This window comes from Haliotis cracherodii, unplaced genomic scaffold (assembly GCF_022045235.1).
Source record: "Haliotis cracherodii isolate W230 unplaced genomic scaffold, xgHalCrac1.p SCAF_12, whole genome shotgun sequence".
NCBI lineage: Eukaryota > Metazoa > Mollusca > Gastropoda > Lepetellida > Haliotidae > Haliotis > Haliotis cracherodii.
Window position 1 is genome coordinate 36,415,241 of NW_027266267.1, and position 13,094 is coordinate 36,428,334.

The window sequence follows — 13,094 nt, forward strand, 5'->3', positions numbered from 1 at the left end:
AACTGTCTTCATTTTCCTCAGCCATCCCTGACACTTGGCACTTTGATCTGATCTACCAGCGGCCACACTTTCAAAGTGATTGAGTATTGAGTGAAAGCTTCAGTGCTCTAACAGCTCAGATTTTGCTCGCTAGCCATCTCACCTGTTTCACATCAGACAGATTGGCAGTATTGACAGTATTGAATATGTCAGACACAGACTTGAGTTCCCTTCTCATTTTTGGACTATAATGGTAGAACTTGAAAACTTGTTTCAAGACATCTTCAAAATTTGACAGACTAGGAAGATGTTTGACAGCATCCAATACAGCCAGTTCAAGCTTATGTGCTACACAATGCACTGGTACAACATATATTGCTTGTTTGCATATTTTTGCTGCTACACAAGCTTTGCTGCCAAGCATGACTGCTGCACCATCAAAATTCACGGATACTAAAGTAGGACCACTTGCTTCTGTAGTACTCAACAGATCATCAAAACAAATGTCAACTGATTCAACAGCTTTTCTAATTCCATCAAGCACACCATCAGCATGACATTGTTCGAGAGGTACTGTTCCTGCATGGAAGGATACTGGTTGACCATGGCTTACATAACTCATAAAGACAGTTTCTTGTTCCAAGATGGCACTGTCTGTGCTTCCATCACTTAAAATTGTCACAAATCTGGCTTTCTTCAGTTCGGGAATAAATTCCTTCTGGAGAGAACATGCAATGGCTTTGATAAACTTGCGTGCACCTGCAATGTTCCTATACTTGTTCTCAATGTCCACACCAACACAGTCAAGTAGGTCCAAATTAAACTCAAAATCACAGAGCAGTTTCCCCCGGTAAGCAACATGGAATGCAGTAATGAATAATTTTTCCAACTTCTGCATTGTCTGTTTGTCACTGTTTTGTAAGGCTTTCACAATAGGACTCACATTGTCAGTGCTACATGTGGGCCGTGACAAGGGCGTGGTCACATCGCAGCTGCCGCTGGTACTTGCTGTACTTCGACGTTGAGCGTCTCTCTCATATGACATACCCTCCAAATGTACATCTGATGAATCGTGACTTTTCAAATACTCAATTCTGAAATTTGAACTTCCATCAATAAAAGTTCTCTTACGATTGCGAGCGTGTATGTTTGGGTACTTTGAACAAATGGCGCACTTCATGACTTTGGCCGTGTCATCATACGCAACCCAAGGAAACTGGTCTTTCCACCCAGCTATGAATGTTCGTTTTCGTTTACATTCGTCATACTTCTTATTCTTGGCCGATATACAACTTTCAGAATTTCCCTCTGCCTTCCTTTTAAGTTCGTCCCCACCGCCAAAGAAACTTAAAATAGACCGCTGAGACATGATCAGCCATGAGCGGTACTGGCAATAAAAATTGTTATTGCAGATACCCCTCTGGGGGCTAATGAGGCAAAGGGAGGCTACTCTTTCCTTTACTAGCTTACTCATTTGAAACAAAAGACTGCAGATTTACTTACAGTGATCCCTCGCTATTGCACTCTTCAATATAGCGCTAACTCGGTTATTGTGTGCGGTAACACATGGTTCCCAAAACTTATATACAATTTTGTAAACTCAAGTCACTGACACGATGTCATTTCCCCATCGCAAGAACATTACCACCTGCACGCAACACCGGAAATACCAATCAACAACTTCCACAATTAAATCCTATTATTACACATCTGGTTATAAAAAAAAACATGTTCGTTGTGTACCTTGACATATGTTTGTAGCATATTTTATTAATTTTATTCAAAATTTCATTCAATACAGTTTAGATCAATTTTGGCGAAATCGTGCATAAAGGGGTCGATAGATCGCAAAACTCGCCGTTATTTACAGCAACCACGGTCAGGTTATCGTTATTGACGCCTAGACGCCTTGAAATGAACCTTAGTTGACAACGAAAAGAAACATATACTAAATAAATGCCATACTTTCACTCGTTAAAAGTCACATATTGTTGTAGTTCAACAAAATTATATTCAAAATCAAAGTCACATATTGTTGTAGTTCAACAAAATTATATTCAAAATCAAAGCTAGGCCTAACGAAGCTTCTAAAGTCGGAAAATGTTTCAACCTCGCATTACAATTGCCAAGAAATGTCAACTGTCTGTCATTCCATTTCCAAGAAGCATGTGCCATATATGGAAGTGTTACTACGATTTAACAATGAAACAAGCCTGGTTCTCATTGTTGATCTGCCTGACATCGAAATGTATTTATCCCATTGGTTGACCGGCGTAGCTGTATGCAAATTACATTGTCAGTCTGGGACACTAACAAAATATTAGCCAATCAAATACAGTAACATGATCACATGATTACATTCGCGTGAAACTTGACCCAGTTCATTTTGTGTCTGCTCTACTTGTCCACGGGCATGCTAGGAAACGTATATTACACGCCCGACATCTAAACCTTACTTGGCAAGGGCGTCGGGCAATGGTATTTTTCAACCCAGTTACAAGGGAAGTACCTTCAGTGTTCTTGTAGACGGCTTGTGAGGGCACTCCGGGCCCGGCCTTGAAGATCGGCTGCACGATGAAGTAGTAGGATGTCCCGGGGCAGAGACGTGAGACTGAAGCAAGAAACGTCGAGTCAGCAATTACACAGTCTTATTCTCATTCCAATGGTGAGTGTGTGAGTGAGTGGGTTTGGTTTAACGCTGCTTTAAAACAATAGTTCAGTTATATCACGATATTCTCCAATGTGACATTAGCATTCTTCAACATGAGTTATCTCCCTTGCATGAGTGAGTGAATGAGTATGGTTTTACGCCGCTTTTAGCAATATTCCAGCAATAGCACGGCGGGGGACACCTGAAATGGGCTTCACACATTGTACCCATGTCGGGAATCGAACCCGGGTCTTCGGCGTGACGAGCGAACGCATTAACCACTAGGCTACTCTCCCCTGCATGAATTGTATCACGTCCTCTGATATATTTACACATATGGCATTATTCAAGATGAGTTATCTCCCCTGCATGAATTGTTTCCCGTTCTTGAGATATTTACACAATAGTAGCATTATTTGCCATGAGTTATCTCCCCTTCATGAAATGTATCACATCCTTGATATATTTACACAAGTGGCATTCTTCAACATGAGTTATCTCCCCTGCATGAGTTATCTCTGCTTTTGATCTATTTACACATTAGTGACTAGGGCTGCAACGAGTACTCGAGTACGAGTCGGTTTTAGTGGGACTCGAGTTTGTTATCAAGGACTCGAGTACTCGATAAGGGGAGATCACTCTGTTTTCAATTGTTCATCAATATATTGATTAAAGCTTCAAAAAATATTGTTTGAATAATGTATTCTTTGTAAAAAGTAGATGTACATTAGAACAATTGAGAATGTCACATAAAATAGACGTAATTATTGTTTTTCCTTCCCGACTTTAAGAAATTGAATGTATCAAGGCGATTATTGCTCTTTGCTCCGACTCAAATGCCAAGTGTATTCCCTTACACAGATTAACAACTGATTAGCTGGTATATATGTGCCATTTCAGTGCTTACAAATCAAGCAACAGGTTGACAGTTTGGTACAGTTTGAAAACGTGACCAACTCATGAATGAATGAACTTATAGTACAACATTTCCATATTTAGCGGCCTTAGTCTTGCATCCCAGCAGCTGTGTATACGTGTATGCCACGTGATGCACATTATCGATTTTCTTCCTGCGAATTATTGTTCGTGCTTGTTGGCAGGTGTCGAATGAAAAGCTGATCATCAGAAAAAAACTTGGTTTGTGTTCAATATGTATTGTAGTATTTGTAGACGTGACGTAATGTTTTTGAAGGTCAGGATTAAGATTAGAGCAGTTACAAGCAAACATAAACACTGAACATGTGCATACACTTTAACAGATAAACAAGTTCCGTGGACTCTATTTACATTTCAGTGCAGTTCAATCATACTTATAACATGTTTTAATACTTTTAGATGGCAATTTTGATCTAATGAACCAATATTCTTAAAGGACGTCCTACTTTCGGGTACTCGAGTACGAGTCGAGTTTCACCCCTCGGGTACTCGAGTCCAAAAATTTGGACTCGTGGAAGCCCTATTAGTGACATACTTAGACACAAGTTATCTCCCATGTTACATTAGCATTTTTCAACTTGAGTTATCTCCCCTGCTTTTGATCTATTTACACATTAGTGACATACTTAGACACAAGTAATCTGCCATGTTACAGTAGCATTCTTCAACAGAAATTATCTCCCCTGCTTTTGATCTATTTACACATTGGTGACATACTTAGACACAAGTAATCTGCCATGTTACAGTAGCATTCTTCAACAGAAATTATCTCCCCTGCTTTTGATCTATTTACACATTAGTGACATACTTAGACACAAGTAATCTCCCATGTTACATTAGCATTTTTCAACGGGAGTTATTGCCCCTGCATGAGTTATCTCCCCTGCTTTCTGATATATTAACACATTAGTGACATTCTTTGATACAATTAATCTCCCATGTTACATTAGCACTCTTAGACGTGAGTTATCTCCCCTGCATGAGTTGTCCCCTGCTTTTGATATATTAACACATTATCAACATACTTAGACACAAGTAATCTCCCATGTTACGTTAGCATTCTTCAACATGAGTTATCTCCCCTGCATGAGTTGTTCCCCCTGCACTTAATACTCACATGTCACAGTGGCATTCTTCACTGTTTTCTTTGTCTCCACATCGTCATCATCAGGGGTCAATTGGTACCTCGCGGTGGCCACGTATGTGATGACGCCTTTGATTGGTTTCCATGACAACGTCAGGCTGGTTTTGCCTGAGTTGGTAAATTTGAGATCTTGCACTGGCTTATAGTTCTGATGTTGGAAGGTAATGCTTGTTTTATTTGTGGGGTTGCTTTCTCCGCCATCAGACACAGCAGTCACCTGTACAGATAATTCCCAATTCATACAGAATTTCAGTGAGAAAAATTAAGGACTTTTCAAGGCTTCCTTACTAAAAGATAATTTATTTTTTTAAATAATTAATGTGTGTTGTTTAACTTTGCACTCAGCAATATTCCAGTTATATGCTGCAGACCTGAAAACAAATGAGTTTGGACCAGATAATCAAGTGATTGACATCGTAAGAGGCGACTAACGGAATCAGGTGGTCAGGTTCGCTGACTTAGTTGATGCCTGTCATCATATCCCATTTGCGTGAATCGATGCTCATGATGTCAATCACTGGATTGTCTGGACCAGACTCAATTATTTATCACCCATCGTCATATAGTTGCAATATTGCTGAGTGCGGCATAAAACAAACAAAACAAACAAACAGTGACTTGTCAACTGCCTACACCTAGGTGTACAACTCTGATTGGTCAATATGACTGTAAATCACCCACACCCACCTCTAAGTAGTCAACATTGCTGTCAACCACTCACACACAGCTCTGATTGGTCAACATGGCTGTCAACCACTCAAACCCAGCTCTGATTGGTCAACATGGCTGTCAACCACTCACACACAGCTCTGATTGGTCAACATAGCTGTCAACCACTCACACCCAGCTATGATTGGTCAACATGGCTGTCAACTGCTCACACCTAGTTCTGATTGGTCAACTACTCACACCCAGCTCTGAATGGTCAATCACTCAAACCCAGCTCTGATTGGTCAACATGGCTGTCAACCACTCACACCCCGCTATGATTGGTCAACATGGCTGTCAATCACTCACACCCAGCTCCGATTGGTCAACATGGCTGTCAACCACTCACACACAGCTCTGATTGGTCAACATGGCTGTCAACCACTCACACCCCGCTATGATTGGTCAACATGGCTGTCAATCACTCACACCCAGCTCTGATTGGTCCATCCAACTGCCAGTGACTCACCCAGATAGTGTAGTGATGGTGTTTCTCCAGTTGGGAGGAGGTGAGGGCATAGGAGTACTGTCTCTTGGTGTCTGCCCTTGTTGTAGGGATAATCACCATCCTTTCCCCATCCTTGGTCGTGTCCTTGTAGTGCAGCTGGAGAACAAGATGAATACATCAGAGATGCCAACTTAAATGAATACAAGCTGAAAAGGGCTGGGAGTCCAAATTTACAACCCAGGCACCCAACATCCTATTACAACCCAGGCACCTAACATCCTATTACAACCCAGGCACCTAACATCCTATTACAACCCAGGCACCTAACATCCTATTACAACCCAGGCACCCAACTTCCTATTACAACCCAGGCACCTAACATCCTATTACAACCCAGGCACCCAACAGCCTATTACAACCCAGACACCCAACATCCTATAACAACCCAGACACCTAACATCCTATTACAACCCAGGCACCCAACATCCTATTACAACCCAGACACCTAACATCCTATTACAACCCAGGCACCTAACATCCTATTACAACCCAGGCACCCAACATCCTATTACAACCCAGACACCCAACATCCTATTACAACCCAGGCACCCAACATCCTATTACAACCCAGACACCCAACATCCTATTACAACCCAGGCACCCAACATCCTATTACAACCCAGGCACCCAACATCCTATTACAACCCAGGCACCCAACATCCTATTACAACCCAGGCACCCAACATCCTATTACAACCCAGGCACCTCACTTCCTATTACAACCCAGGCACCCAACATCCTATTACAACCCAGGCACCCAACATCCTTTTACAACCCAGACACCCAACAGCCTATTACAACCCAGACACCCAACATCCTTTTACAACCCAGGCACCCAACATCCTATTACAACCCAGGCACCCAACATCCTATTACAACCCAGGCACCCAACATCCTTTTACAACCCAGGCACCTAACATCCTATTACAACCCAGGCACCCAACATCCTATTACAACCCAGACACCCAACAGCCTATTACAACCCAGGCACCTAACATCCTATTACAACCAAGACACCCAACATCCTATTACAACCCAGACACCCAACATCCTTTTACAACCCAGGCACCCAACAGCCTATTACAACCCAGGCACCCAACATCCTATTACAACCCAGACACCCAACAGCCTATTACAACCCAGACACCCAACATCCTTTTACAACCCAGGCACCCAACATCCTATTACAACCCAGGCACCCAACATCCTATTACAACCCAGGCACCTAACATCCTATTACAACCCAGGCACCCAACATCCTATTACAACCCAGGCACCCAACATCCTATTACAACCCAGGCACCCAACATCCTATTACAACCCAGGCACCCAACATCCTATTACAACCCAGGCACCTAACATCCTATTACAACCCAGGCATCCAACATCCTATAACAACCCAGGCACCCAACTTCCTATTACAACCCAGGCACCCAACATCCTATTACAACCAAGGCACCCAACTTCCTATTACAACCCAGGCACCCAACATCCTATTACAACCCAGGCACCCAACATCCTATTACAACCCAGGCACCCAACATCCTATTACAACCCAGACACCCAACATCCTATTACAACCCAGGCACCCAACATCCTATTACAACCCAGGCACCCAACATCCTATTACAACCCAGGCACCTAACATCCTATTACAACCCAGGCATCCAACATCCTATTACAACCCAGGCACCCAACATCCTATTACAACCCAGGCACCCAACATCCTATTACAACCCAGGCACCCAACATCCTATTACAACCCAGGCACCCAACATCCTGTTACAACCCAGGCACCCAACATCCTGTTACAACCCAGGCACCCAACATCCTATTACAACCCAGACACCCAACATCCTATTACAACCCAGGCACCCAACATCCTATTACAACCCAGGCACCCAACATCCTGTTACAACCCAGGCACCCAACATCCTGTTACAACCCAGGCACCCAACATCCTATTACAACCCAGGCACCCAACATCCTATTACAACCCAGGCACCCAACATCCTATTACAACCCAGGCACCCAACATCCTGTTACAACCCAGGCACCCAACATCCTATTACAACCCAGGCACCCAACATCCTATTACAACCCAGGCACCCAACATCCTATTACAACCCAGGCACCTAACATCCTATTACAACCCAGGCATCCAACATCCTATTACAACCCAGGCACCCAACATCCTATTACAACCCAGGCACCCAACATCCTATTACAACCCAGGCACCCAACATCCTATTACAACCCAGGCACCCAACATCCTGGCATGAGTACAAGCTAACCCACAAGTAAATACATCAGGGATGCCAACTGGCATGAGTACAAGCTAACCAACAAGTAAATACATCAGGGATGCCAACTGGCACGAGTACAGGCTAACCCACAAGTAAATACATCTGGGATGCCAACTGGCACGAGTACAGGCTAACCCACAAGTAAATACATCAGGGATGCCAACTGGCATGAGTACAAGCTAACCCACAAGTAAATACATCAGGGATGCCAACTGGCATGAGTACAAGCTAACCCACAAGTAAATACATCAGGGATGCCAACTGGCATGAGTACAAGCTAACCCACAAGTAAATACATCAGGGATGCCAACTGGCACGAGTACAGGCTAACCCACAAGTAAATACATCAGGGATGCCAACTGGCACGAGTACAAGCTAACCCACATGTGTGTGATATAACCCAATGTGTGTGTGTGTGTGTGTGTGTGTGTGTGTGTGTGTGTGTGTGTGTGTGTGTGTGTGTGTGTGTGTGTGTGTGTGTGTGTGTGCGTGTGTGTGTGTGCGTGTGCGTGAGATATAGGTACACCTACCCTGTACTGGTAGACAGCTCGTGGATGCTGGTGTGTGTGCGTGTGTGTGAGATATAGGTACACCTACCCTGTACTGGTAGACAGCTCGTGGATGCTGGTGTGTGTGCGTGTGTGTGAGATATAGGAACACCTACCCTGTACTGGTAGACAGCTCGTGGATGCTGGTGTGTGTGCGTGTGTGTGAGATATAGGTACACCTACCCTGTACTGGTAGACAGCTCGTGGATGCTGGTGTGTGTGCGTGTGTGTGAGATATAGGTACACCTACCCTGTACTGGTAGACAGCTTGTGGGTGCTGGTGTGTGCGTGTGTGTGTGTGCGTGTGTGTGTGTGTGATATAGGTACACCTACCCTGTACAGGTAGACAGCTTGTGGGTGGTGGTGTGTGCACGTGTGTGCGTGTGCGTGTGCGTGTGTGAGATATAGGAACACCTACCCTGTACTGGTAGACAGCTTGTGGGTGGTGGTGTGTGCACGTGTGTGTGCGTGTGCGTGTGTGAGATATAGGAACACCTACCCTGTACTGGTAGACAGCTTGTGGGTGGTGTGTGTGTGTGTGTGTGTGTGTGTGTGTGTGTGTGTGTGTGTGTGTGTGTGTGTGTGTGAGAGAGATATAGGAACACCTACCCTGTACTGGTAGACAGCTTGTGGGTGGTGTGTGTGTGTGTGTGTGTGTGTGTGTGTGTGTGTGTGTGTGTGTGTGTGTGTGTGTGTGTGTGTGTGCGTGTGAGATATAGGAACACCTACCCTGTACTGGTAGACAGCTTGTGGGCGGAGGTGGTGCGTGTGTGTGTGTGAGATATAGGTACACCTACCCTGTACTGGTAGACAGCTTGTGGGTGGTGTGTGTGTGGGTGTGTGTGTGCGTGTGCGTGTGCGTGTGCGAGATATAGGAACACCTACCCTGTACTCATAAACAGCTTGTGGGCGGAGGTGGGGAGCCTTCCACTGCACCACCACCTGTAGACTGTCCCCCTTCCACATGTGGCACACGTAGTGGGTGGGGACTCCCGGCTCTGAAAACAAACACATGTAGTGACTGAGTGAGTTTAGTTTCATCCACATCTAGGTTTTACAGTCACATCATGGAATGTCTGCCTCAAGGGATGCAGGTCCTCAGTGACAACTTGTGACCTTGACATTATACAGTGAGTGAGTGAGTTAATATTTAATGTCACTTCAGCAATATTTCAGCCATATCGTGACAAGTGACATTGTACAGAGGTCACCTAAAAGAAAGCTGATCGTGACAATTCTCACCTCAGAGATCATGAACATTGAGTCTTGTCCTAAACAAATCACAAATACTCAAAACAATTTTTTTTATGCCTTGTCAACATTGCAGGACCTTAACCTTTAATAAGACTTCCTTACAAAAGAGAGAGTCAGTTGGGCTTAACCCCGCTCTAAACTGCATTCCAGTTATATCATGGCGTGTCAGCTTCATGTGGGAGGAAAGCCTGACATGATGCATGTCTCAGACGTTTACCTCTTCGGTACAGGTATGGTTCTGACAGACTAGAAACATAATCGGGGTGAACCAGGATTCGAACCGTTGATCATAGGTTTCTGGTGTGCCCAAGGGACGCAACTCAGCACAGCGATTTGCGACTTCTCAGACGACTGGACCACCGAACCCCGACCACCGAAGCTCCCTCATCACATTAGGGGACAGATTTCAAGTTAAAACGTTTTGTTTGTTTGTTGTTTAACGCCGCACTCAGCAATATTCAAGCTATATGATGGCAGTCTGTAAATAATCGAATCTGGACCAGACAATCCAGTGATTGATATCATGAGCATCGATCCACACAATTGGGATCGATGACTTGCACCAACCAAGTCAGCGAGCCTGACCAACCGATCCTGTTAGTTGCCTATAACGACAAGCATAGGTCCTTAAAGTTATAAGTGACTGAGTGTGGTTTTACGCCGCTTTTAGCAATATTCCAGCGGCAGGGAAAACCAGAAATGGGCTTCACACATTTGTACCCATGGCGGGAATCAAACCCTTATCTTCGGCATGACAAGTGAACGCTGTAACCATAAGGCTACCCGACCGCCCCTAAAGTTACAAGACATATCTTGCATACTCATGGTTCAGAAAACAGAGGGCAGAAAAGTTCAATTTAAGCAAACATGTTAAAAAGGCCCCTTATACATAATTAAATATTTGAGTTCCAAACAGGGATACCGTATCAACAAGACCGAAAACACCACTGCCATTCTTCTCCATGAGTTATTTCCCCTGCTAGAGTTATCCCCCCTTACTTACTTCCTTCCAGTGTTGTGACGGCGAGAATGTTGGAGTGGTGATGGACGTGTCCGCTCTCGTTCTCGTACACGGCCACTTTGTAGGTTGTGACGGGATACAGGTGCTGCAGAGTCAAGTGTTGCACATCGGTCACTGTGCGATTCACCCACTTGTCACTGTCAGTCGTGTCACTGGAACATAGAATGCACCACGTGAGGAATCAAGGCAGAGTGAGGTGAGGTGAGGTGAGGTGAAACTGGGTTTAACGTCGCGTCTAAGATTATTGCACTTATATAGTGACGTGCATGTACACGTGTGTGTGTGTGTGTGTGGCTGCTTGTACTATCCGGACTGATGTCGATTTATAGTGCTAGCTCACTGAGATACCATGCCGCAGTTTAACATGAATACCCCACTCAGACACAATATACTGACTCCGAGCCGACCAGTCCTTGTTTTAGCAACAAGTACCATCTTTTAACGTCTTTTGGTATGATGCGGACAGGATCGAATTCCGGACCTTCCACTCTCCGGGCGTACACTCTACCACTAGCCCATGGAGGCGGTCTCAAGGCGGAGTGTGTGAGCTGCTATGCCAATTACATTTGTCTGTTTGTTGTTTAACACTGCCATCAGCAATATTCCAGCTTCATGACGACAGTCTATAAATAATCGAGCCTGGACAAGGGTGAGTGAGTGAGTGAGTGAATATTATCGTCACATCGGCAGTATTTCAGCCATATCGCGACGAAACCATGCCCAAGGGACGCGTTTATGCATGTTCTAGGACTTTGATATCCTTGCATAATCTTTCCACATACAGTTGAACCTAGCGGGACCATGACGTACCTTTTAGATATCAGTGCATTCAAGATAATAATAATATCCAGACAGATCATTGTACTTACAGACAAAAGATGATATACTGGGTTTCTGTACTTACAGACAAGTGATGATATACTGGGTTTCTGTACTTACAGACAAGTGATGATATACTGGGTTTCTGTACTTACAGACAAGTGATGATATACTGGGTTTCTGTACTTACAGACATGGGATGATATACTGGGTCCCTGCCTGTACTTACAGACAAGTGATGATATACTGGGTTTCCGTACTTACAGACAAGTGATGATATACTGGGTTTCCGTACTTACAGACAAGTGATGATATACTGGGTTTCTGTACTTACAGACAAGTGATGATATACTGGGTTTCTGTACTTACAGACAAGTGATGATATACTGGGTTTCTGTACTTACAGACAAGTGATGATATACTGGGTTCCTGTACTTACAGACAAGTGATGATATACTGGGTTTCTGTACTTAGACAAGTGATGATATACTGGGTTTCTGTACTTACAGACAAGTGATGATATACTGGGATTCTGAACTTACAGACAAGTGATGATATACTGGGTTTCTGTACTTACAGACAAGTGATGATATACTGGGTTTCTGTACTTACAGACAAGTGATGATATACTGGGTTTCTGTACTTACAGACAAGTGATGATATACTGGGTTTCTGTACTTACAGACAAGTGATGATATACTGGGTTTCTGTACTTACAGACAAGTGATGATATACTGGGTTTCTGTACTTACAGACAAGTGATGATATACTGGGTTTCTGTACTTACAGACAAGTGATGATATACTGGGTTTCTGTACTTACAGACAAGTGATGATATACTGGGTTTCTGTACTTACAGACAAGTGATGATATACTGGGATTCTGAACTTACAGACAAGTGATGATATACTGGGTTTCTGTACTTACAGACAAGTGATGATATACTGGGTTCCTGTACTTACAGACAAGTGATGACATACTGGGTTTCTGTACTTACAGACAAGTGATGACATACTGGGTTTCTGTACTTACAGACAAGTGATGATATACTGGGTTTCTGTACTTACAGACAAGTGATGATATACTGGGTTTCTGTACTTACAGACAAGTGATGATATACTGGGTTTCTGTACTTACAGACAAGTGATGATATACTGGGTTTCTGTACTTACAGACAAGTGATGATATACTGGGTTTCTGTACTTACAGACAAGTGATGAC

At 43.8% G+C, this 13,094-nt stretch overlaps 1 protein-coding gene across 1 annotated transcript in view; it reads right to left on the reverse strand.

Moving 5' to 3' along the window:
* The window catches only part of LOC139458392 (sortilin-related receptor-like), a 99,110-nt gene that overhangs the window by 17,632 nt on the left and 68,384 nt on the right, over window positions 1-13,094 (reverse strand). The window contains exons 31-35 of the mRNA XM_071239810.1: window positions 11,037-11,206; window positions 9,665-9,777; window positions 5,887-6,021; window positions 4,683-4,926; window positions 2,489-2,590 (exon numbers count right to left, since the gene is read on the reverse strand). Coding sequence (XP_071095911.1) covers window positions 2,489-2,590; window positions 4,683-4,926; window positions 5,887-6,021; window positions 9,665-9,777; window positions 11,037-11,206 — 764 coding nt within the window. The remainder of the gene's footprint in view (window positions 1-2,488; window positions 2,591-4,682; window positions 4,927-5,886; window positions 6,022-9,664; window positions 9,778-11,036; window positions 11,207-13,094) is intronic.